General features: G+C 58.1%; 1 protein-coding gene across 3 annotated transcripts in view; it reads left to right on the plus strand.

Annotated features, from left to right (window-relative positions):
• Positions 1-22365, plus strand: part of INPP5A (inositol polyphosphate-5-phosphatase A) — a 167017-nt gene that overhangs the window by 96257 nt on the left and 48395 nt on the right. For all 3 annotated transcript variants that reach the window (XM_039252392.1, XM_039252394.1, XM_039252393.1), the window contains exons 5-8: positions 2272-2335; positions 13018-13121; positions 20255-20307; positions 21825-21944. In XM_039252392.1, the coding sequence (XP_039108323.1) occupies positions 2272-2335; positions 13018-13121; positions 20255-20307; positions 21825-21944 (341 nt within the window). The remainder of the gene's footprint in view (positions 1-2271; positions 2336-13017; positions 13122-20254; positions 20308-21824; positions 21945-22365) is intronic.

Genomic DNA, 22365 nt, shown 5'->3' on the forward strand with positions numbered 1-22365 from the left:
ATGAATCAGTTTCTATACCTGCGTTGGCAATTTATTTTCACTTATTTATTGTAAACTTCATAACACTGTATTGGCTTCATCACACTCAACAAGGGACCAGTTACACGATTGCCATGACATTGGTTTGCTTACGACTTTTCGGAGAGCTCTCTTCCCCGAGCCAAGCGGGGCACAGCCTGCCGAGAGCCGATGTCAGGCCACGGCGCGGGAAGCGGGGACGCGGGCCTGCGGAGGGGCCCCTGGGGCTGCGGCCGTCCGTCCTGAGGTGTGTGCGGGCAGGCGGGCAGCCCATCCCGCTGCCACGTGTGCTGAGCCCGTTGGCTCAAGTCCCCGGCCGGCCCCTGGCTGGATGCGCTCGCGGACGCGAGAGGGTCTTCTCAGTCAGGACGAGGGCTCAACTCTGTGCTTCTGGCAAGTCAGCACATGTCTGGTGTCTGGCTCCACGGCTGTTTCCACAAACACATGCAGCCGCCACCGAGCAGCCCGCTGTGCCCTGGGGAGGAGCCCGAAGCTGGGGTGCTCTGCTCACGCCCACTCTGCCTGCCATGTCCGTCCCCACGGCCCCTCAGGCAGTGAGCACTGGGGCGGTTTAGCAGGTCCCCAGGGTCGCCTGCACTTCCGGAAGTGTTCAAGGTTTGTCTTTGGGTCACGTCGGGGAGGCTTGTGAGGCAGCACCGTGCTTGGAACCGAGGAAGGTGTCATCTCTCTGCCCTGGGACTGCTGGGCCGAAGGAGACCGCCAGGAGTAGGCCTGGGGCAGGGCCGCGCACGGGGCAGAGCCCGGCCCCCGCAGGGCACCTGGCATGGTGCCCGCAGCCTCTGTCGGCGGGCCCGCGCTGTGGCTCTGAGCAGAGTGTCCTTCACGGGATCGGCAGCAGCACAGAACCGGGGGCATGTGTGCCCTTTGACCCAGCTTGACGGAGGCCGCGGTTGTAGCGTCCTCCACGGGGACAGGCTGTGAGGACAGCCAGCATCGGCGGGAGGCTTAGAAGGCAGTGCCCAAGATGTGGAAACCCCCAGGACCTGTGACTCCAAGGCTGCTGAAATCTGATGGGGGGGGCCGGGGCCGGGGCACGCGTGCCCCAGCGCTGTCCCCCCCCACGCCCCCATCTGCACTAGCCGCGGTCCTGGGCCGGGTCCTACCAGCAGATCCCCCGGAGGGCGCGGGGACGACCGTGCCTGGCACGCGGGAGCCGTCAGGAGCACCGCCCGGGTTCGGGGGCCACGGAGGGCCTGCAGCAGGCTGTCCCCCACTTGAGGGGGGACGTGGGCTGCCTGCACCGTGCCCTCCATCTCCCTCCGTCCCCCCAGCACGCAGCCCTGCAGTGCGGAAGCCACCCCTCCAGGCTCCAGACAGACTGGCTGGGGGAAGGGAGTGGATGAAGGATTTGTAGGGAGTTTGGGAGCTTTAATCTGGGCTGTGAGATTGTTGGTCTCTGGATCGCTGCTCATCTTCTGCAGAGACAACCCTCTGTGGTCACAGAGAACATTCTTGCCACGGGGTCCTCACTGCAGAGTTCCACATGGAGGGTCGTGGGTCGACAGCTGCTTTCGCCTGGTTTGGCCACATGTGCGTGTGTCTGCTGTGTGTACCCATCCATGTATGTGGGCATGTGTGCACTGTGCGTGTGTGTGTGCATGTTTGTGTACCTGCACACGTGTGTGTCCATGTGCGTGCATGTGCCTTTGCGCACATATGTGCTGTATGCAGCCACCCATGTATGTGTGTGCACAGACACATTTAGAAAATACCAAGTCAAGTGTGAATTTTAGAGAAACGGCAAGTAACACTAGTGTCAGGCGTGCTGTGTAAGCTCCCCCTTGGCAGCCTGGCCTCTGTGGCTCCGCCTCTTCCCGAATGTGGGGAGCGGGACTGACCGCAATGCCCAGAGCAGTCAGCCCTGGCGGGGCGGGGCCGGGCGGCCCTGGGGGGAGTGGTGTGCAGCCCCGTGTGCGGCAAGGAGCAGGGTGGGCAGGGAAGGGGTGTGGGGTGCAGCTGGTGGGGGGCCCCGGGCAGGCAGGTGCAGCGCGGATGGAGCCGGGGCCCGAGTCCTTGTCGCTGGTCCCTGGCGCTCACAGCAGAGGCGAGACCGCGCCCGTGTGCGCACCCCTGTGCCCCAGATGTGCCAGGTCTCCTCCCTGTGACGGTGATTAAGTGCGGATGAGTTCACTTTTGTTTCTAGTCCAGAAGACCTTTTCGTTCATCACTTACAAAGCGTTCAGATGGTTCCCGGTGCTGGTCATTCACTTGACTTCTCTTTTTGCTCTGCAGGCACTAGGAAGCTTTTATTTTCTTCACGAATCCTTAAAAAACATCTACCAGTTTGACTTTAAAGGTAAGACGCTTCTGGGACCCCTGCTGGGCTCAGCCCACCCTGTGGCCCCGTGGGAGGCTCGCAGCCACGGACTCGGAGCCTCACGGGGACAGCTGGCTTTCTGGCCCCAGACCCCAGCCCTGCTGTCCTCCTGCGGGGCAGGGCCCGTAGGTGACACTGGCCTTCCTGCAGCGCAGTCGAGGGGAGGCAGGGGTGGTCTCGGGTCCGCGTGCAGGTCAAATGGGAGAAGGTGGAAAACGGCAGGAGAGCGCGGCGTCTTTAAAAAGAAGGACGAGAGCGGGTGGGAGCGGCGGGGTGGGGGTGCCCGTTCTGGGCCCGGAGCGGGCGCTGGGTGTCGCACACACGTCCTCAGCGGCTCCTGAACACGCGGCCTTTTTCTCTGTGTCTCAGCACGTGGGTCAGCGCGCGGGAGCCGTGGGCCAGGCCGGTGGCCGCAGCGCCTGCCCTGCACACGCTCCGGGCTGGGCGCCGTCTCGCCCCCCCCCCCCCCCCCCCCCCCCCCCCCCCCCCCCCCCCCCCCCCCGTGAGTCCTCTGGCTCCGCGGCGCGCTTGAGCCACATCACGTTAATCTGCGGTGTCGCTGGACTTGTAATGACTGTGGAGCAACTAATTACGTCAGTTTGTCCAGATTCATTATCTTTGCTCACTTAGGAGACAGATCACCTCTTAGGAAATTGAGAAGCAGAGTCTTCCCTGAATTACTTGAGTAGTGATTTCGTCACCGTTAAGGACAGGATTCCGGGGCAGGACGATTTTTCACGGGCCCTGTTGCCTGAGGGCTCTTCACGCGGTTGTAACCCAAGTGCCCGCCTTTTCCTGCCGAGGAAGCTGAGAGCCAGGCCAAGGCCCCTGCCCCCGACCTTAATAGACCGCGGACACCACTGCGTCATGCTGTCACATGGCGGGGCCGCGGGCGAGAGCGCAGGGGAGGTGTTCAGACGTGGCGCGCTCCAGGTGGGCTGGGAGCGGAGCGGGCTACGCGTCTAACAAGCCTGTACTTCCAGCTTGACCGTGTCGCTGATCTCTTTACCTTTTCCTTTTTTTGTTGAGTGACCATCTGCACACATATTTCATCACTGCATCCGATGGGTCATGACTACCTGGCTGGCCCATGGTTTACTCAAAACTGTCCATTAGATGATGTACACGTGACCCAGCAGACCTTCCCTGAGGCCCCCGTTGTCAGTGACAAGGGCTGAGACGGTGACAGCAGCCGTGTCCTGAGCGTGTCTGTGGCGGGGGGTGTGCAGACCCTGGAGACGCGGCGGCACTCGGTGTGGCCGTGTCACTGCTGCCCCGCCGAGCAGGTGCCGTCTCAGGGAGCCGGGGGGCCGCCCACCCTGCACTGTGTCCTGGCTCTTCGAGGCTCACTCTGACACCTTGAGTTAAGTTACAGCAAAAATGTAGAATTTGTGAAAAGTTTAAATAACATTTTTAAGATATAGCCTATGTTTTAACAAACAAGCAGTTAGAAATCTGAGGACTCCTGAAGCCGTGGATGGAAAGGGTGACAGGGACGTCCCTCTCTGGCCGGGTACCTGCAAGCGTGGGTGGCACTGAGCGGACCTGAGAGAGCGTGTCTCTGAGATCCTGTCGCAGAGCGAGGCCGCAGGGGTGATGCGGCCCCCAGACTGGAGGGCCGGCCGGGTGGACCACGACGCCCCGAGCTGGCGCCCCGGCTGAGGGGACGGAAAGCCAGAGGCTCCGGGATGGGGGTTTGGGAGAGAAGAGCACCCGGGGGCCCGGCCTCAAGGGCCCCCACTTCTGTGAGCGTTGCCTGCAGGAGCGCCACCATGGTGTCTCGGTGAAGGTCAAAGAAAAACCCACTTGTGCTGCTGGCGGGGGAGGGGGGAGGAGAGGAGCTGCTCTGAAGTGTGTGTGGACACTTGGTCCTTCCCAAGAGGCCCGCCCCCCAGAGCAGCCCCGCCGGCCTTGCCCTGGGACCCGAGGGGCCGCTGCGAAGTGTGTGCCAAGGTTGCAGCCGGGGCTCTGCTGGCGAAAGGCCGAGGCGGGGCCACGAGGCTGCAGGACAGTGTCCCTGCGCCCAGCCGCAGCGCCCGTCACCACGGCCCCGTGTGGCGGAGGCCTGCAGCACTCACCTGGCGGGAGAGACCACAGGGGAGGGAGAACAGGACACGGGCCGAGGGCCCAGCCCCCGGGCCCTGCAGGGAACAGCCCGGCTCCTCGCCACACACACTCAAAGCCTCGTGTAAAAGGCCCGTCTGCTCAGCTCGTCCCCGGTCATTCATGTTTTGCTCTCTGCCAAAAGTTAGAAACCGAGCTGACAGCCAGGAGGCCCTGTGTGCAGAGAGCAGGCTCACTCAGAGCCGGACCGCGAGGTGGCCTCGGCGCGGGGCTGTCAGCGGGCGCTGTGGGTGGCTGTGGCTCACACGCCAGAGGCGCCCGTGGGACGACAGACCGCGTGGAGCCGCAGATGGCAGCACGAGTCACGACGGAAACCACGAATCCACGGGACCAGCTCAAAACGAAGGACAGCGCAGCACGCACCAGGCCTTTGCCAGGCCCGCCAGCCCGGACGCGGCTGAAGACAGAGCCAGCCGGCCAGGAGAGTGGGGTAGAAACCCTTCCACGCTGAAGAGGAGGAGAAAACACAGCACGAAAGCAGAGCGAGATGTCCGAGCACCGTGGACCCGGCACCGGGACACGCGCTGAGGCAGGGCAGCAGGGCAAGGAAGAGAGAAAGGAACAGAAGAAGTATTTGAAGTAATGACCGAGGACTTTAAACACTGATAATGGACACCACGCAGCAGAGGCAGAGAGAGGGCTCCTAGGTGGCCGAGCACGTCCTTCTGAAGCTGCAGAGATGAAGGCAAGGCCTCCAGAGGGGCAGGGGTGGGTGGGGGTGACCTAGAGAGGAACGCGGACAAGACGCGCGTTGGGCTTCTCAGAAACCGCGGAATAGAGTGGTGCAGAATATGTATCGTTGGGAGGAAAACGTCTAGAATTGTGTATTCAGCAAAATTATCCTTCAAAGTTTAAAGAAAAATAGACTTTCTCAAACACAAGTTGAGGGACTCTGTCTCCAGCAGACCAGTAGACCCACACGCGGGGGGAAGAGCGCGAGAGACGAGTAAACGGACGTAACGTGTGGGATTTGTTGTTCTTAGTCTGACAGAGAACCTTTGTGCAGAGTGTTAGCAGCAGCAACGTTCTGGGTGACTGCGGCTTCTGGACAGGGATGAATAGCAGCGCACTGAGGTGGCGGGGACAGAGCCGGCGCTCTGTCACAGGGAGCGTGCGCTCTCGGAGGGTACAAAGCTCTGTGAGGGCGGACCTGGATCAGCCATAAACGCGTATCACAAACTATGGCAATGAAAAACTTTGAAAATGAAACACAGTTGGCACAGAGAGAATGGGGCTGTGTAAAGTGCTCAGTTAAACCAGAGAAGGCAGGAAGAGGCGAAGACAAAAAAAGACACAGGAAACGAAGGCAACAAATGGAAAAGTTACTGACATGGAGTTTCTTACTCCAGCTATAACAAGAGTCACTTTCGACGTTAGTGGTGCAAACACACCAATTATAAGACAGAAGCTGTCCGAGTGGTCAACAAAACAATACCCAACTATGCATTGTCCGCTAGGAGCCCACATAAACTATGTAGACACATAAGTATTAAAAGTAAAGAGATGGGGGCGCCTGGGTGGCTTAGTTGGTTGAGCGTCCGACTTTCGCTTGGGTCATGATCTCGCGGTTCGTGGGTTCGAGCCCCGCGTCGGGCTCTGTGCTGACTGCCAGCTCAGAGCCTGGAGCCTGTTTCAGTCTGTGACTCCCTCTCTCTCTGACCCTCCCCTGCTCACGCTGTCTCTCTCTCTCTCTCTCTCTCCTAGAAATAAAAAAAAAAAAAAGTAAAGAGATGGACAGAGATAGACGACACTAACACTAATTAAAAAGAACACTGAGACAGCAATATTAACTTCAGACGCCACAGGCTTCAGAGCACGGAGACTTGTTGGGGTTAGAAACAAAGCCATTTACTACATAATGATAAAAGGGTCAATTCTCTAAGAAGACATAACAATTCTTTTTTTTTTTTAATATTTATTTATTTTTGAGAGACAGAGAGACAGAGCATGAGCAGGGGAGGGGCAGAGAGGGAGACACAGAATCTGAACCAGGCTTCAGGCTCCGAGCTGTCAGCCCAGAGCCCAACGCGGGGCTGGAACTCACGAACCGCGAGATCATGACCCGAGCCAAAGTTGGCTGCTTAACCGACTGAGCCACCCAGGCGCCCCAACATAGCAATTCTTAATGTGTACGCACTTAACAACAGACCATCGCAACACAAGAGGCAAAAACTGATAGAACATCAAGGAGAAATGGATGAATCCGCTGTTAGCTGGCGCCTCCAAGCGCCCCCATCAGAGACCCAGCAAGGCAGAGACTCGGTAAGGGCGTGGTCCAGCTCAACAGCACCGTCAGTCACCTGGAGCTCACTGACGCTTATATAACATTCTGTCCAACAACAGCAGAACACACATTCTTCTCAAGTTCACATGGAACATTCACCATGATATACCACGTTCTGGGCCATAAAACACCCCACAACAAATTTAAAGGAACAGAAATCATGCACAGTATACTCTTGGGCCACAGTGGAATTTAACTAGAAATCAGTAACAGTAAGTAGCTGGAAAATCCCAAAATTCTTGTGTCAAAAGTTCAAAAGTGACAGAAGTAAAAACAGTGAATCACTGAGGTAAAATTGGTTGCACACGTCAGCAAGACCCTTTGCAAAGCTGAGCGCTCAGACCGAGCTGTGGAGTGAGGCTCCTGGGTGTGTTGTTAAACAACAACTTACACGGTGTATAGGCAGTGGCTGCTGCTTCTTACTCGTGATTGGTCATGAGATTAGAGGTCTCTTTTTTAAAAAAATTTTTTTAACTTTTATTTATTTTTGAGACAAGGCATTAGGAGAGGAGGGGCAGAGAGAGAGGGAGATAGAGAATCTGAAGCAGGCTCCAGGCTCTGATCTGTTTGTCAGCACAGAGCCTGACATGGGGCTCAAACTCACAAACCATGAGCTCATGACCTGAGCTGAAGTCGGACGTTCAACCAACTGGTCACCCAGGTGCCCCTAGAGTTCTCTTAAGTCACAGGGAATCACTTAGTGGTTTCCTCCTATCAGCCTTTGGAAACAGTTTGAGGTGCTTATGATTGTCAGAGGCGTGAGCAAGAAATGAACCAGTTTAAGTTAGTCTTGCAAAATAAGCTAATTTCAGCTATGTTTATATGACTGAATTGGCTGTCTACTTGGGGAATTTTAAAGGCTGGTCACTATTTTTTATTTTAACACTTGGATGTTAAAGAACACACACTTAAAACTAACACATGGGTCGAAGAATAAATCTCAAGAAAAATTTTAAAAGCATTTTGAGTTGAATGAAAATCAAATACAGCTGATCAGAATTTGTGGGATACAGTGAAAGCCGAGTGTGGGTAGCATCCAATGTGTACAGTAGAAAAGAGGTAAGACCTAAAATCAATAATCGAAGCTTCTGCCTTAGGAATCTAGAAGAAGAGCAAAGTAAATCCAAATCATAAGGAAAGAAATAATAAAAATTAGAGCATAAATCAATGAAATTGAAAACAGGAACTCAATAGAGAAAATTAACAAAACTCAAAGCTGATTTTTTGAAAAGGTCAATAAAATTGATAGACCTCTAGTCAGGCTAACCAAGAAAAAGGAAAACACAATTTACTGATGTTAGAAATGAGACAGGGCTCATCACTACCGACAGCATGGACACTAAAAGGATAATAAAGGTATATTGTGAATAGGCCTATAAATTTGACAATTTAGATGGGCCAATTCCTTGAAAGATGCAATCTACCAAACCTCCTAAATGGAGGACTAGATCATCTGAATAGGCCTTTATCTATCAAGGAAATTGAATCAATAATGAATAACCTTCTAAAACAGAAAGCACCAGGCCCAGATGGTTTCACTGTGAATTCTACCAAACATTAAAGGAAGAAATTACAATCTCTTCCAGAAAGTAGAAGCAGAGGGAAAACTTTTCTAACTCATTCTGTGAGACCAACCTTACCTCATCCCCAAACCAAATAAGGAAGTCATAAAAAAGGAAGACCTTAGGCCAGTGTGTCTCTGATGAACATAAAATGCGAAACTCTTCAGCATAGTATTAACAACTTGAATTCAACAGTGTGTAAGAAAGATTCTATACCATGACAGATTGAGATTTATTCCGGGTACGCAAGACTGATTCTACATTTGAAACTCAGTTAATGTAATACATCATATCAACAAACTAAAGAAGAAAATCACATGATCGTGTCAATGGATGCAGAAAAGTATTTGACTAAATCTGACACCTATTCATAATAAAAACTCTCAGCAAACTAGGCATAGGGAAGAAGTACTTGGTAAAGAACAGCTAGAGAAACCTACTCCACATCACACATAATAGGGATGAGATGCATTTGCTCTTAGAGTCAGGAACAAGGCAAGGACGTCCACTCACCATTTCTCTTCCACATTGCACTAGAAATCTTGGCTGTGCATTAACACAAGAAGAGGAAATAAAAGGCTTATTGATGGGGGTCGGGGTCAAGGAATAAAGCGGCCTTAGTTCTCAGATGACATAATTATGAAGAAAATCTGAAAGGATCATCAACAACAAAAACTGGTACAAATAAGGTTACAGGATACATGGTTAATATACAAAAGTCAATGGCTTTTTTATATCAACCGTGAATGGGTGGAATTTGAAATTAAAAATAAGATGCCATTTACATTAGCATACAACACAAGAAATGCTTAGGAATAAATCTAGCAAAATATGTACAAGATTAATACAAGGAAGGGGTACTGGGCAGCTCAGGCAGTTGAGCATCCAACCACCTCAGGTCATGATCTCAAGGTGCACGAGTTCACATTAGGCTCTGGGCCGAGAGCTCAGAGTCCGCTTGGGATCCTCCATCCTCCTCTCTCTCTTCCCCCCTCCCAATAAATAAAGACTTTAAAAAAGATTAATATGAGAAAAAGTACAAAACTGTGCTGAAAGAAATCAAAGAGGATCTAAATAAGCAGAGCAATATCCCATGTTCATGGACAGGAAGACTCAGTATTGCCAATATATCGGATCCTACCAGTTTGATCCATTGATTCAGTGCAATCTTAATCAAAACTCCAGCAAGTTACTGGAGACCTCAACAAATTGATTTTAATGTTTATAGGGAAGAGACAAAAGACCCAGAATAGCCAACCCAATATTGGAGGAGAAGAACAAGGTTGTAAGGCTGATACTACCTGATCTGAAGACTCACGGTAAAGCGACAGTAATCAAGATGGTGTGGGGTTGGCAGAAAAGTAGACACATGAGTCAGTGGATCAGAGAAATAGACCCACATAAATACAGGTGACTAATGTTTGACAAAGGAGCAAAGGTAACTCAGCGAGCAGAGATGGTCTCTTCAACAGATGGTGCTAGAACCGCTGGGCGTCCATGTGCAAAACAGTGAATCCAGACCCAGATCGTCCACCTTCACAAAAGTTAACTGAAAGTGGGTCACAGAATTAAGTATAAATCATGAGAGTATAAAATACCCAGAAGATAACACAGAAACCACAAGTGACTTCGGGCTTGGTAATGACATTCAAATACAACTCCACAACCCATGAAGAAAATTGGTAAGTTAGACTTCGTTAAACTTAAAAGTTTCTGGTCTATGAAATACACTGTGGAGGGAGTGGAAAGAGAAGCCCTAGATGGGAGAAGCTCTTTGCAAACGACACACCTGGTAATCCAGCATATACCAGGAGCTCTTAAAGCTCAACGGTAAGAAAACAGTCCAATGGAAAGATGAGCCAAAAATTTTAACAGACACCTCACTCAAGAAGATATACAGATGGCACATAAAAATATGCGCATGTGCCCACATCGTGTGTAAGGAGACAGCACCCGCACCTGTTGGCACGGCTGGAGTCCAGAGCACTGACCGCACCGGGTGCCGGTGGGGGGAGAGGGTGGAGCATCAAGACCCTCACTCCTGGCCACTGGGGGTGCGACATGGTGCAGCCACTTTGGAGGACCGTCTGGTGGTTTCTTATAAACTAAACGCAGGCTTCCTGTAAGTCCAGCAATCACGCTTGCCATGTTACCCAAAGGAGCCGAAATTTTATGTCCATACAAAACCCGACACAGACGTATTTATAACATCTTTATTCATAATTACCCCAAACTAGAAGAAACCAGAATATGTCCTTTCTAGGTGAATGGATAAGCAGACTATGGAATATTTCAAACAGTGAAATATTACACAGCAATAAGGTGAAGCCACAAAAAGACAAAGAAGAGCCTTAAATGTGTATTTCTGAGTGAAGGGAACCCGCGGGGAAAGGCTGTAGCAAGCTGACGTTTACGGAAGGGCAGGAGACGGGTGTAAGCAGTCATGTTGCAGGCGCTGGGGAGGGCGGGGCGGGGGTGGGGGGGAGTCGGCCCAGCACCGAGCACGTCCCGACAGCGGGAGGGTCGGTGCGATGCCGCAGTGCTGGGCGTGTGTCTCCGTGCCTTGGTCCGAGCCCCTGGCACACCCAGCACCACCGTGAGCCGTGGTGCCGGGCCGGGTGTCCCTGCTGAAGGAACGCGGCGTGGCGGCGGCGGGACAGGCAGGGCGGGCGGGGTGGCGTGCTTCCTGTTGCGGTGTTTTTGTGCCTAAAACCGCTCTAAATAGTAAAGTCTATTTTTTAACAAAGCACGAACTCCTTTCTCTCCAGCTCTCCCCATCTCTTCCTTTTCACTCAGAGGCAACGAGGGTTTTCATCTGAAGCTAAGTTGCCTTCCTGCCACGGCCTCTTCTCTTCTTCACTGACCTGAAACCCTGCAGACCCAGTGCCGCCCTGTCACCACGAGATGCTGGGCGTGTGCCCTGGGGGCGTGTGCCCTGGGGGCGTGTGCCCTGGGGGCATGCTCCGCCTGTGCTCAGGACCTGGTGCCCGGCCGCCTGCTGTCCTGACTCAGGCTTGACCACAAGGGGCCGACCAGTGGAGGAAGAGCCCAGGGGACAGCAGGCTGCAGAGGGACATGGGAGCTGGGCCTTTGCTGGGGACTCCCCGGCAAGGACGGAGCTCTGGGGACCCGGGCTAGAAAGGAGGCAGGGCGAGGCGGCCCCAGGAGCCCACAGACACGCTAAAGCCACGTGGTGTGCATGACAGTGCCAGCGGGATGGGCAGGTGTGGGTGCGGGCTCAGGGCTGCCCTCCCGCTGGCGGCTAGCTCCCCGGGGAGGGGGTGGCCCCCACGCACCTGTGGCAGGGGCCCACGGCTGTCTCAGATGGGCACGTGCACCCCCACCTCCCCAGTGTGGTGCCCTCGCCCGGGGCTGGTACGTGGTAAATGCTGCCCTCCCCTGGGCACGGCGGGGGGTGGGGGTGCTGGTTCCAGGAAGTGCTGCCTGTGACCGGCACGCTTCTGTGCCACGTCCATTCGAGGCGAATGTCAGGAATGGGGTCCTGGCTACACGGTGGTCACTCATTCATTCACACAAGCCGTGCCCAGCTGCCCCCTGGCACCAGCCTCCTGGCCAGTGGGGTTTGCCCTGTTTCCCTCAATGGGCGTCTGGAGGCAGTGGTGACTGGTGAGGGGACCAGCTTCCCACACCCACCAGTCACCTCAGCAGGTGGCGCTCGGGTTTGGGAACAGGGCCAGAGGGACGGTGGGTACAGTGAGCAGCTGTGTGTCTGGGGATGGCTCCACGTCACCGCTCTGTCCTGAATTCCCCGGGTCACCAAACGTCTCCTCGTGTGTCCCCCTGGTGGGGCAGGTCACAGTTGATGAGTCTTTACCCTCCAGTGCTTTGCTTTGACCTGGGGTTCACTCTCCTCTGAACCCACAGTGGCCAGAGCTTTGTCCCAACCCCAGAACATCTGTCTCCCTCCCGCCGTCCGCCCCCATCAGTGGGTCTGTGGGTGCATCGCGTTCCAGGAGCTGCAGAAGGGAGCACCGTGGGGCAGGGAGCCCTGCAGACTCTGGGAGCACACCTCAGGATTCGTCCCCAGACACCCCTTACCCGCCGTGGGCTCCCCCCGCCCCCGGACCCAGCCGGCTGCCGTCAGGGCCCACGCGCTGCCCAAGGTCCCTGCCTGCGGCCTTGGGGAAGCCAGTAGCCTCCACACCCCCGGGCCACTTGTGAGACTCCGGCGTGGGTGTGGGGCGTGCGGCTGTGGAAGGAAGGAGTCCCGGGCCTTGATGTGAACGGACAGGGGCGTCAGCCCAGGCCTGGGGTCTGGGGAGCCACAGGCAGAGAGGCCGAGCGCCCCACGCCGTGTCTGCCCTGTCTCACATAAAAACTGCTCTTCCCTGGACGTGAGTGATGTTGGCTGGATGTGAGGAGGAAATCGATGTTATTAAATAAATTCGTATTAAGGTATGAGTGAACGGTAATTCTGCAGCCGTCTTGAACATATTCATGGTTTTACGGAGGATGCCAATTAGCCCTTGTAAATCTGCAGGATGGAAGCTCTTAAGGGATAATGAAGTGGAGTGTCGGGCTCTGGGGCGTGGACGGCAATTTATGAGCCACTGGCGTCCCCGGAGCAGCGGGTCCCCTCCCTGGGGCCTCCCTCACTCCCCACGGGGCTGTGCTGCTTGGGTGGGGCGTAGCGATGCCGCCATTCATGTCACCGTTCTGCTCTTTTCCAGCCAAGAAGTATAAAAAGGTCACGGGCAAGGAGATCTACTCGGACACGCTGGAGAGCACGCCCATGCTGGAGAAGGAGAAGTTCCCCCAGGACTACTTCCCCGAGGTGCGTGGCGCCCGCCCGCCCCTCTCGCGGGAACTTCTCCGAGTGCGCGAGCAGGAGCGGATTTAGGGCCTGAGGTCTTCATGCTTCGGGGCAGGGACCCCAGCCTGGCTGCGCCGTCGTTCCGGGAGGGGCTGACCCCACGCGGGCCGGCCCGGTGGTCTTCGGGGGGGGCCAGGAGAGCCAGCCGGGTCCGCCCCCGTGTGAGCCGCCCCGTTTTCTAACCGTCGTTTCCAGGCAGAAGCACCTTGCCCACAGGATGTAGGAAAATAACAATCAGTTCACGTGGGGCCCGGAGAAGCCTGGGGCCTCCCCGCAGGCGCGAGATGCCAGCAGGTGGACGTGGCCAGCAGTGACGCGGGCCCTCTCCCGGCGCCCCAGTGCTGGGAGGGCCCTCTGGCCATGTCACGGGTCCGGCCTCGGGGGAGCAGCCGGCAAGAGGCACTGTGGACAATCGGAGCCTCCCTGTGTCCGGGGTGCCTGCCCCCCGCCCCATGTCCGCGTGCCTGCCCCCCTCCCCGTGTCCGCGTGCCTGCCCCCCCCGTGTCCGCGTGCCTGCCCCCTCCCCGTGTCCGCGTGCCTGCCCCCCCCCCGTGTCCGCGTGCCTGCCCCCCCCGTGTCCGCGTGCCTGCCCCCCCCGTGTCCACGTGCCTGCCCCCCCCCCCGTGTCCACGTGCCTGCTCCTATCTGACGGGCACTTGCGTCTGTCCCCACGGGGTCTGGCAGGTTTCTGTGCAGCTGCACTTCTGGGCGCAGTCGCTGTGGCTCTGGGCATCTTGGATTGGGCACCAGTAAACGGGACCGCCGATGCGGAACCCGCTAATCCTGTGTGACTCGCGTGCTGGCCGGGCTTGCCTCCTGTGGTCCTGTCACACCGCGGTGGGACGTGGGGCGCGGGGGTGGCGTGGTCCCGCCACACAGGAGGCCGGCTCCACGCGAGAAGGACAGCCCCACAGGGCGCTTCTGCCTGAGGGCTCCCTGCCGTCCGCAGAGACGCCCACCTGCACCGGGAGCTGATTTCCAGCAAGGCCACGACGGCATTAACTTGTCTGTGACCCGAGTGCAGGGTGAAGGATGGGCGTGCTTGTCATTCCGGGCGAGCGTCCTCATCCCTTGTCCCTGAGCCAAGGACGTGGTGTCAGGGGGCCGGCCCCTGTCCTGGCTGCCCAGCCCCTGCTTCCCTTGAGGTTGGAGCATGGCCGGAAAGCTCTGGAAGCAGCTGAGGGACTCCTGTGGCCCTCCCTGCACCTCAACCCAGGGCTGTTGTCCCCTCGGAGATGCCAGAGGCCACAGAGTCGGCTTCAGAGCCGAGCGGGGTCCCTGAGAGTGACCCCGTGCCCCAGGGGACACGGCTGGGAGGGCTGGGGGGGGCCGAGCCAGGGCACAGCAGGCCTGACGGGCGCCCGGGGGTTCGGGAGCAGGCGTCCCGGCGTCCTGTCCACAAGGGAGTCCCTGGCCCCAGGCCCCTCAGGCCGCCTCTCTGCTGTTCCCAGCAGCCAAGCATCGCCCGTCGCCTCCTCGGCCCGGTTGGGACGCTCACCCTGGCACGGTGAGCTTGTGGCCTAGAGGGGTGGGTCCCCCGCAAGGTGTGCACAGGAGGGCAGGACTCTGGGGGGCCAGCGAGGGGCGCGTCTGCAGTGTCCACCTGCCCGAAGGCGGTGCTTGCCGAGGAGCGAGTGGCTGGCCATGACCCAGCCTCCATGGGGATGTGCTGAGTGGCACCTCCGTGTGCGTCGGGGGGGGACCCGCGGGTGCCCGGATGCTGCTCTCCCAGCTCTGCTTCACACTGGGGGGGCTGGTGCCTGCCGATCGCCCCGTGTGCAGCGCTCCTCCCAGCCCCCTCCTCCTCCCGCCCCTGGGCCCCCGGCGGCACCTCTGGCCTCATCCTCGTCCCAGGAGCCCCTGGAGGCTGCGGGCTGCGAGCTGTGAGCCCGAGAGAAGCGGCCTCCGTGGTGTTCTCCGCATCCCTCTGGGTTCCAGGAGGGGAGGGCACGGTAGTGCCCCGAGCGGGCCGCCCACAGAGCAGTTGGGCCCCTGCTGAGCCCCCGACCCTGAGTCTCTGTACCCCCAGGACGGGGGGCCTCCCTCTGAGGGGCCCCCTGCCCCCTGGCCCTCAGGCTCTCTCTGGCTCCCCAGCCCCAGCGCGCGTGGGGCCCTGCGGCCTGGCCCCGACCCCGGCTCCTCCCTCCGCTGGCCCGGGCCATGCGGGCTCAGCACGAAGTCTAGGGCTTCGCTCCAGTGGCGCCGTCCCGCTGCCTACACCCCCTCAGAGGGCAGGCGCCGCGGGGGCCCCGATGCCTGTGGCCAGGGCACGGCCCCCTCTGAGGTGCTGGTGTGGCTTCGTGGGGGCAGACACGTCTCTCCTGGGGGAGCAGGGGGGGTCGAGGCCCCAGCTCCCCGGTGGCCACCGCCCCATCCCCAGGCAGACCTCCGCTTTCCCAGAGGAAAGGTTGGGTGTCGTCAGGCAGACCTCGGTCTCTCGGCTGGAGGGCAGTGTGTTGCTGAGGCCCCGGTGACCCTGGCCTCCCTGTGGTCACCATCCTTGTTCTGTTCCCACGTGCCACGGCCACGCCGGAAACTGTCAGTATCTGGTCCATGTGCTCTGACAGCGTGTGAAGTGCGCGTGGCTTCATTAACAGAAGGAAAAGCGTATTTAGAAAACGCGTAAAGGCCCCCAACATTCCACCGCTAGCATGGTGTTTTCGGGTGTGCGGAAGTCTGCGTCTGTACTCGGAGCCTCTGCCTCGCACGGTCCGTCCCCCCGGGCAGGGCCCTCGGAGGCCGTGTCCGCAGCCCTGTTCCCGAGACTTCCAGCCAATCGCTCAGCTTTCTCTGAACACTTTTTAGGGGAAGGAATTAGCCTAAGCCTGATTTCTCTTCTTTTATTACTGTCACTTAAGGATAATCTAAATGTAATTACCATGATGGAGGCATAATGCAATTCCAAATAATTACAGCCCACCGCATGTAAAACTAACAAAACTTTCTCTGTTGATTTATGGGTGCTTTTGGCTCGGCATGAATTTCAAATGCTGCCTCTGGGAGCAGCACTCCAGATAATGTGAGACCATTTTTAAAAAGCAGATTTGTGTAGTCGATCAGGGCCGAGGCATTTTTTTCCTCTTGCCCGTAGTGAGAAATCGGTTGTTACCATAGATCACGGGGACTGCTCCAAGCGCTTATGAAAGATGGATTAATTTCACTAATGCTCCAAAGCGGGCCTTTCACGGGCAAGGCTGCGCGCTGATAACCCCCTTGCAGCCTCCCTTTTCTCCGTGGTGATTTATGCCGTCCTTTAGTGGATGAACCATCCTGCATTCGCCATCCATCTGCCGGCTAAAGGAATCCTATTAACAGGAGGTCTGAGCACGGACTTAATACTGCAAGCTGAGTGATCCGGCAGCCCCCCACTGCCCGGCGTGACGTGGTCTCATTCCCCGGCAGCAGCTCCCTGAAAGCTGGGTGGGCACCCGGCTGCTGCTGCCCCTGCACGGTCGCCCGGTGGCCTCCAGGGGGCTCCAGAAGCACCTGGTGACCGGGAAGTGAAACAGATCAATTGACATTTGAGGGAACCCCCAGCCCGTGATGGAGGCAGCAGATTCCCATCTCCAGCCCTTCTGGGTGCAGGGCTGCTGTGGGCGTGTGTGTGTGTGTGTGTGTGTGTGCGCGCGCGCACGTGCACACACGCGTGTTCCCTGTAGGGGGTTATGCAGTGAAGCCTCACGGGGCAGGCACTTGCACCTTCTGATGACTGAGGTGTGTTCCTAGCCCTGCCCAGCCTGACCCAGGGCTCAGCCACAGTAGGGAAGGGGTGGTCACAGCAAGGGGACTTGGGTCCAGGCTTAGGGAAATGTCAGTTTTGGTCCTTTCTCCAAGGAGCCGCTGCTGTCAGGCAGGTGGCAGTGTTCAGCCCTGGGTCTGTGCCATGAACGTGACCACATTGGCCACGACTGCCTCCCTGGCCCTCTGGGGGAAGGCTGTGGGGCACTCTATAGGTGAGGAAGGCAGTTTCTGGAAGGCCCCCCGGCGTTACGCCTAAGGACCCGCGTTCACCTGCGGAGCACAGGTTTCCACACAGGAGGTCACAGGCTGCAGCCCCACCTTATCATCGTGTGAAATTACTTGGAAATGCAACCTGAACACATTTGTAATTGTAATGATGACTTACCTCAAAAGAAATGTATTTTCTACAAATGTTTAGTCAAAACATTTGGGTGTGGGGACACCTGGGTGGCTCAGTCGGTTGAATGTCTCACTCTAGATTTCTGCTCGGGTCAAGATCCCAGGGTCATGGGATCGAGCCCCATGTTGAGTTCCATGCTGAGCATGGAGCCTGCTTGGGATTCTCTCTCTCTCTCCCCCTCTCTCTCTCTCCCCCCCCTCCAACCGCCCCTAGGCTCCTGTGCACGTGCTGTCTCTCATTCTCTCTAAACTTAAAAAAAATTATAAAAAATATTTGGGTGTGACAATGCCATATTGTTAAACTTTTTGAGATTTATTTACTATGTAGTTAAAAATCTTAAAGCGAGTTAGAATCTTCCGAAAGTTATAGTTATTACAAATCTGTGATGTATGAAAAAGTAAGGTGTTGTTGCCTGCTGTGTATCTGTTCTATTAATAATACTAAACAGTGTTATATTATTGTGGAAACTTTAAGTATCTAAAAAAAGATTCACCCACACCTATTGAAGACACGCATACAGGCGTACATGTACAGAAACACTTTAGTTAACACATAATTGAGAATTGAGAACAGTAATTTTTTATTAAATTTGCAGATACCTTTCCATTTTTAATGGAAATAAAACCAGTGCTAGTTATGTTAAATTCTGGGCAAGAACCCACACGTATTCGGCCTCAGCAGCACCGCCCTGCACAGGGCAGCGGGGGGAGGGGGGGGTCTCCTGTCCTGCGTCTGTCCCGGCTTCTGGAAGGAACCCTCTGGAAGCAGGGTGGATGCATCCCCGTTCGCTCCTCCACACCTGCCCCGGGTGCTATGGGTGCAGCGGCGGAGCAGAGGCCGCAGCCTTGAGGAGTGTGCACGCTGGTGCCTGCGGAGCGTCCGTGGGTTGTACGTGAGCGGGGGGAGCTCAGGTCAGGGCCAGGAGGGGTGCTGGGCTCGGCCGAGAGTGTTCGGGGACAGCAGGTGGGAAGCAGCCACCGAGTCCCGAGCACTTCTGAGATCAGGGAGGGAAAAGCACCCCCGCACCCCGCAGTGACTGGCTGTGGGTCGTCTAAGGTCGGCAGCGCCCCGGGGCTGAGGGGCCCCATCCTTCGGTGCAGGGCCGCTGCAGGGGAGGTTCCTGGGGAACAGAGGAGTGGGGATCCCACCCAGGGAGCCCGAGACCCGAACAAATCCAGACGCGATTTACTCCAACCAAGCGCGTCCTCTGGAGCAAGTTGAGAAAGACTTAGGATAAGTACGTTTAGGCACTCAGAGCGCGAAGGAAGGCAGAAGACAGGGTTTGTGAAACTAAAACAGCCCAAGACAACGAAATAAAAGGAGGGAGGCCGGGGGGAGGGCGCAGAGCCGGCGAGCAGAGCTGTGGACGGGCGAGGAGCAGCGGACCCTGCCGCCGACTCCGCGCTTGCTTTCGCTTGGCTGGGCTACGGGTTTCACTCTTTACAGGGAAGTTCAGTTAAAAGACACGAGGGGCCCATGGGGAGGCTCCGCTGCTCCCCCAGGGGAAGACCGAAGAGGAGCTGCAGGGCGGCTGTGGCAGGACGGAGCTTTCTGGAACTGAAGACCTGGTGGAGGGAGAGCACGATGCAGCCTCACTGGCCTGCGGGCGGCCTCAGGGCGTCCACGGCACAGTCAGCAGGAGGCGTGCAAAGGTGGTGCTGGCGGGTGGGCCACGTGGACACGTGCTGCGCGACGTGGACACTGGCCCTGGGCGACCCTAGGGCATCAGGGCGGTGAGGGAGGCCTTCAGAGGGTCGCACCCGGAAGTGACACTGACCTTGAAGACAGCCCCTCCCTGCAGCAGGGCATTGCTATAGGAACCAAGCTAGGCACCTTGGGGAGCGGGTCCTCAGGGCAGAACTTGGGTGGGGCAGTCGCTGAGGGGGTGTGGGGTCACGGAGGGGTTTGTAGCCACTGAATTACTTGTACTACAGAAAGAGTAACCACTGAATTGTCTAGAGCCCCTGTTATTCTGGACCTGTCTCTCAGCCAGAACCCTTTCCATCAGCATTCAACCATGGGTCCTGTGGGGTTACCCCAGCACCAAAAGCCCAGGCCCACTGAGGCCAAGTCACCAGGCCACCCTCCTCTGTCCCGGGAGCTGTTCCTGCCGTGACGGCAGAGGGACACACCTCTGGGGTTGGGAAGATGGCACTTTTCCATGCCGTGTTCTGAAGTGTTTGCAAACTGGTGTCTCAGGGGGTCAGAGCCTCCTGGGGGCTCGAGCGGCGCGTGAGCAGAGCCCTGGCCACACTGTCTGGGCTGCGAATAGCTGCGAACGGCTGTGTAAGTGCAATTTAATCCAGACCACACAGGACTCTGAAGTTAGACCTTTGCCGGGTGCGGGGGCCCAGCTGACCGTGGCTCCCGCGTGGGCCAGCGTGACACACCTCCCCTCCCTGCTCGGTGTGAGCTCACTGGACGAGGGAGAAGACAGCACCACCGGCCTCTCCCCTGCCCCGTCCCGTCCCTGCACGAACCCGCCAGAGAGGAGTGTGAGAAACACAGACCCTTCTCCCAGCTTCTAGAACACAGGCTGTTTTTAGGGAAAGTATAGCAGAAGTAAATGCTGGGTTTCTTTGGCCTGACACCAGGGGCCTGTGCTGCTCCCGCGCTCGGGGTCCCTGACCCTGGAGCCGCTTGGGAGGCGGCTTCGGGCGGGACCTCTGGCAGCCAGCTCCCTTCCGTCCGGGCCGGGACCTCTCAGGGCGTGTGCGAGCCGTCCTCTGCGCCTGGCCAGGGGTGTCCTGGTCTCCTGGCGGCCTGATCATAGATGTCACGTCCCCATGGCTGAGCGTGAGGTGCTCCGCTTTCACCAGGCGCTGCGGTTCTGAGCAGGGGTCCCTCCACGGAGAGATGATGGTAAAGCACCGGGGCGGCGCCTGGGCGGCTGTTATGCACCCTTCCCTCCTCTTTGGCACTGGCTCACCTGTGCATCCCGTTTATTTTTCAGTGCAAGTGGTCAAGAAAAGGCTTCGTTCGGACAAGATGGTGTGTCGCGGACTGGTAGGTTTACTGTGGGGACTTTACCTCCGTTTCTAAATTCTGGAACCTTCCCGCCCATTGTGCACGAGTGGTGTGGGGAGCTGCCCTGACCTGAAAGCCCCAAGTGCCCACCACTCTGGCCCACCTTGTTCTTGGTGACGCCGTGTGACAGGGCATGTCGTCGCTGGTCCCCGCATCCCATGCGCCCGCGCCGGCCCACAGAGGCCCCACCACCTCCTCCCGTGGCACGAGCGTCGCCCAGGCAGCGCTCCCACGGTGCTCCCAGCGCGGCCGCGGTCCGCTGCAGTCAGCCCAGAGCACGGGGCAGGCGGACCCCCCCCCCCCCGGCCCGACCCTCGGGCCCTGCCCCCTTTGGCTAGCTCTCCGTCCGGCTCGGCCCCACCCCTGCTGCTGAAACCCCTTACCTGCTTTCCTAACGTGTGCTCACGGGGCCACGCAGGGCTGAGGACGCCGGCCGTCTGCACCCGCTCTCAGGGCCCTAGGGTGGCCCTGGGAAGGCCTGCTGGCTGAGGGTGCATGCAGGCGGGGCGCCCCACCCCAGGCCGGCCCTCAGCCTCCTCTGCTGTTGGCCCGGGACCCTCCCCAGAGCCCGTCCGGCGGGCTCCCTGGAGCAGGGGCGGAGGAGCCCCTGGCGGAGGTGCAGACTCACTGATGGGCTCCAGGGAGCACCTTGTGCCCTGGCGCACGCCGCGCATGGTCGTGAGCTTGGCACACGCATCTCACGGGGTCTTGGGCCCCGAGTCCTGGCACTGTGACAGCTGCAGTGTGCTTGTGCCCCCACACCGACCCCCGTGAGGCCGCCTGTCTGCGGCGACGCCTCGGGCTCCCCGTGGGGCAGGAAGGCCGACAGCCAGGTTCCTGCCTCCCCGCCTCCCCCGGCGCAGAGACCCACAGCAGGGCTGCCCGGTCCCCTGCGGGCTTCTTGGCGCTGTGAGCCGGGGGCTTCTTGGGTGAAAGGACCCACCTAGTGCCCCTCTTCTAGTGTCACTAACCCACGGGGAGCAGCGGATGAGCCCCCCCCAGCTGCCCTTGAAGGGTCCAGGCCTGGGATTGTGCTGCCTGCTCCTGCCTCTTCTCCACCTCCCCCTCCCCTCCCCCCTCCCCCTCCTCCCCTCCCTTCCTCCTTCCTCTTCTACCTCCTCCTTCTGTCTTCTTTCTTTCCTCTCTCCTTCCCCCCCTCCTTCCTCCCTCTAACTCCTCACCCCCCTCCTGGCCTGGGGAAGTTCCTGCAATCACTCCACACATTTGTCTTTGACAGGAAACAGCCCCTTCTCAGCGACCAGACATGTTTTAGGACCGACGCTGAGGCCGCGTGTGTTCTCTCTGACCAGGCAGGGGCGTCCCGGGCAGCCTGGAGCGGCCGAGCAGGACACGCGTGGGCCCGGGCGGGGCTGCCCCCTGCGACCCTGGGGCCCTGGCTCCCCGTCGCCCTCGGGAGCTGGGCCAGGACGGCGTAGGCGGGACGCAGGTGCCCGGCCACTCCAGCCTGTGTCACCACGGCTCTTCTGTCCCCGCAGTGCCTTTGACTTGGTGAACATCCACCTTTTCCATGACGCTTCCAATTTGGTCGCTTGGGAGACGAGCCCGTCCGTGTACTCGGGGATCCGGCACAAGGCCCTGGGCTACGTGCTCGACAGGTGGGTGCTGGGTGCCCCCCCCCTGCTCCTCCAGGGCTTACGGCTGCTGCTTTTCACCTACTTTTCCTCATCTGTTCCCGTTCACCAAAATACAAAACTTGCAAATGCGGACCCACACCCAGCCGCTGTCCCTGCTTGCGCAGTCCCTGTGAGACGGACCGGAAGGTGGGTGGCCTCACTCTCTCTCCCGTGTCGTGGGGAAAATAAGGAAACGTGCCCGGGGCTGTGGCCTCCCAGAGGCGTTGCTGAAGCGTTTACCTTCCCACCAAAGGCTCAGAGATGCTGCCACGCGGGTCCCACGGCCACACAGGCCTTCCCACGGCCCCGGCCCACTGGCTCCGGGCACCTGGGGGCGGCCCGGGCTATGTAGGCTCAGGCCCCCTGGCTCTGCCTCCCTGTAGCCGGGGGGGGGGGGGGGGTG

This window comes from Hyaena hyaena, unplaced genomic scaffold (genome assembly GCF_003009895.1).
Source record: "Hyaena hyaena isolate Hyena2069 unplaced genomic scaffold, ASM300989v1 scaffold_409, whole genome shotgun sequence".
NCBI lineage: Eukaryota > Metazoa > Chordata > Mammalia > Carnivora > Hyaenidae > Hyaena > Hyaena hyaena.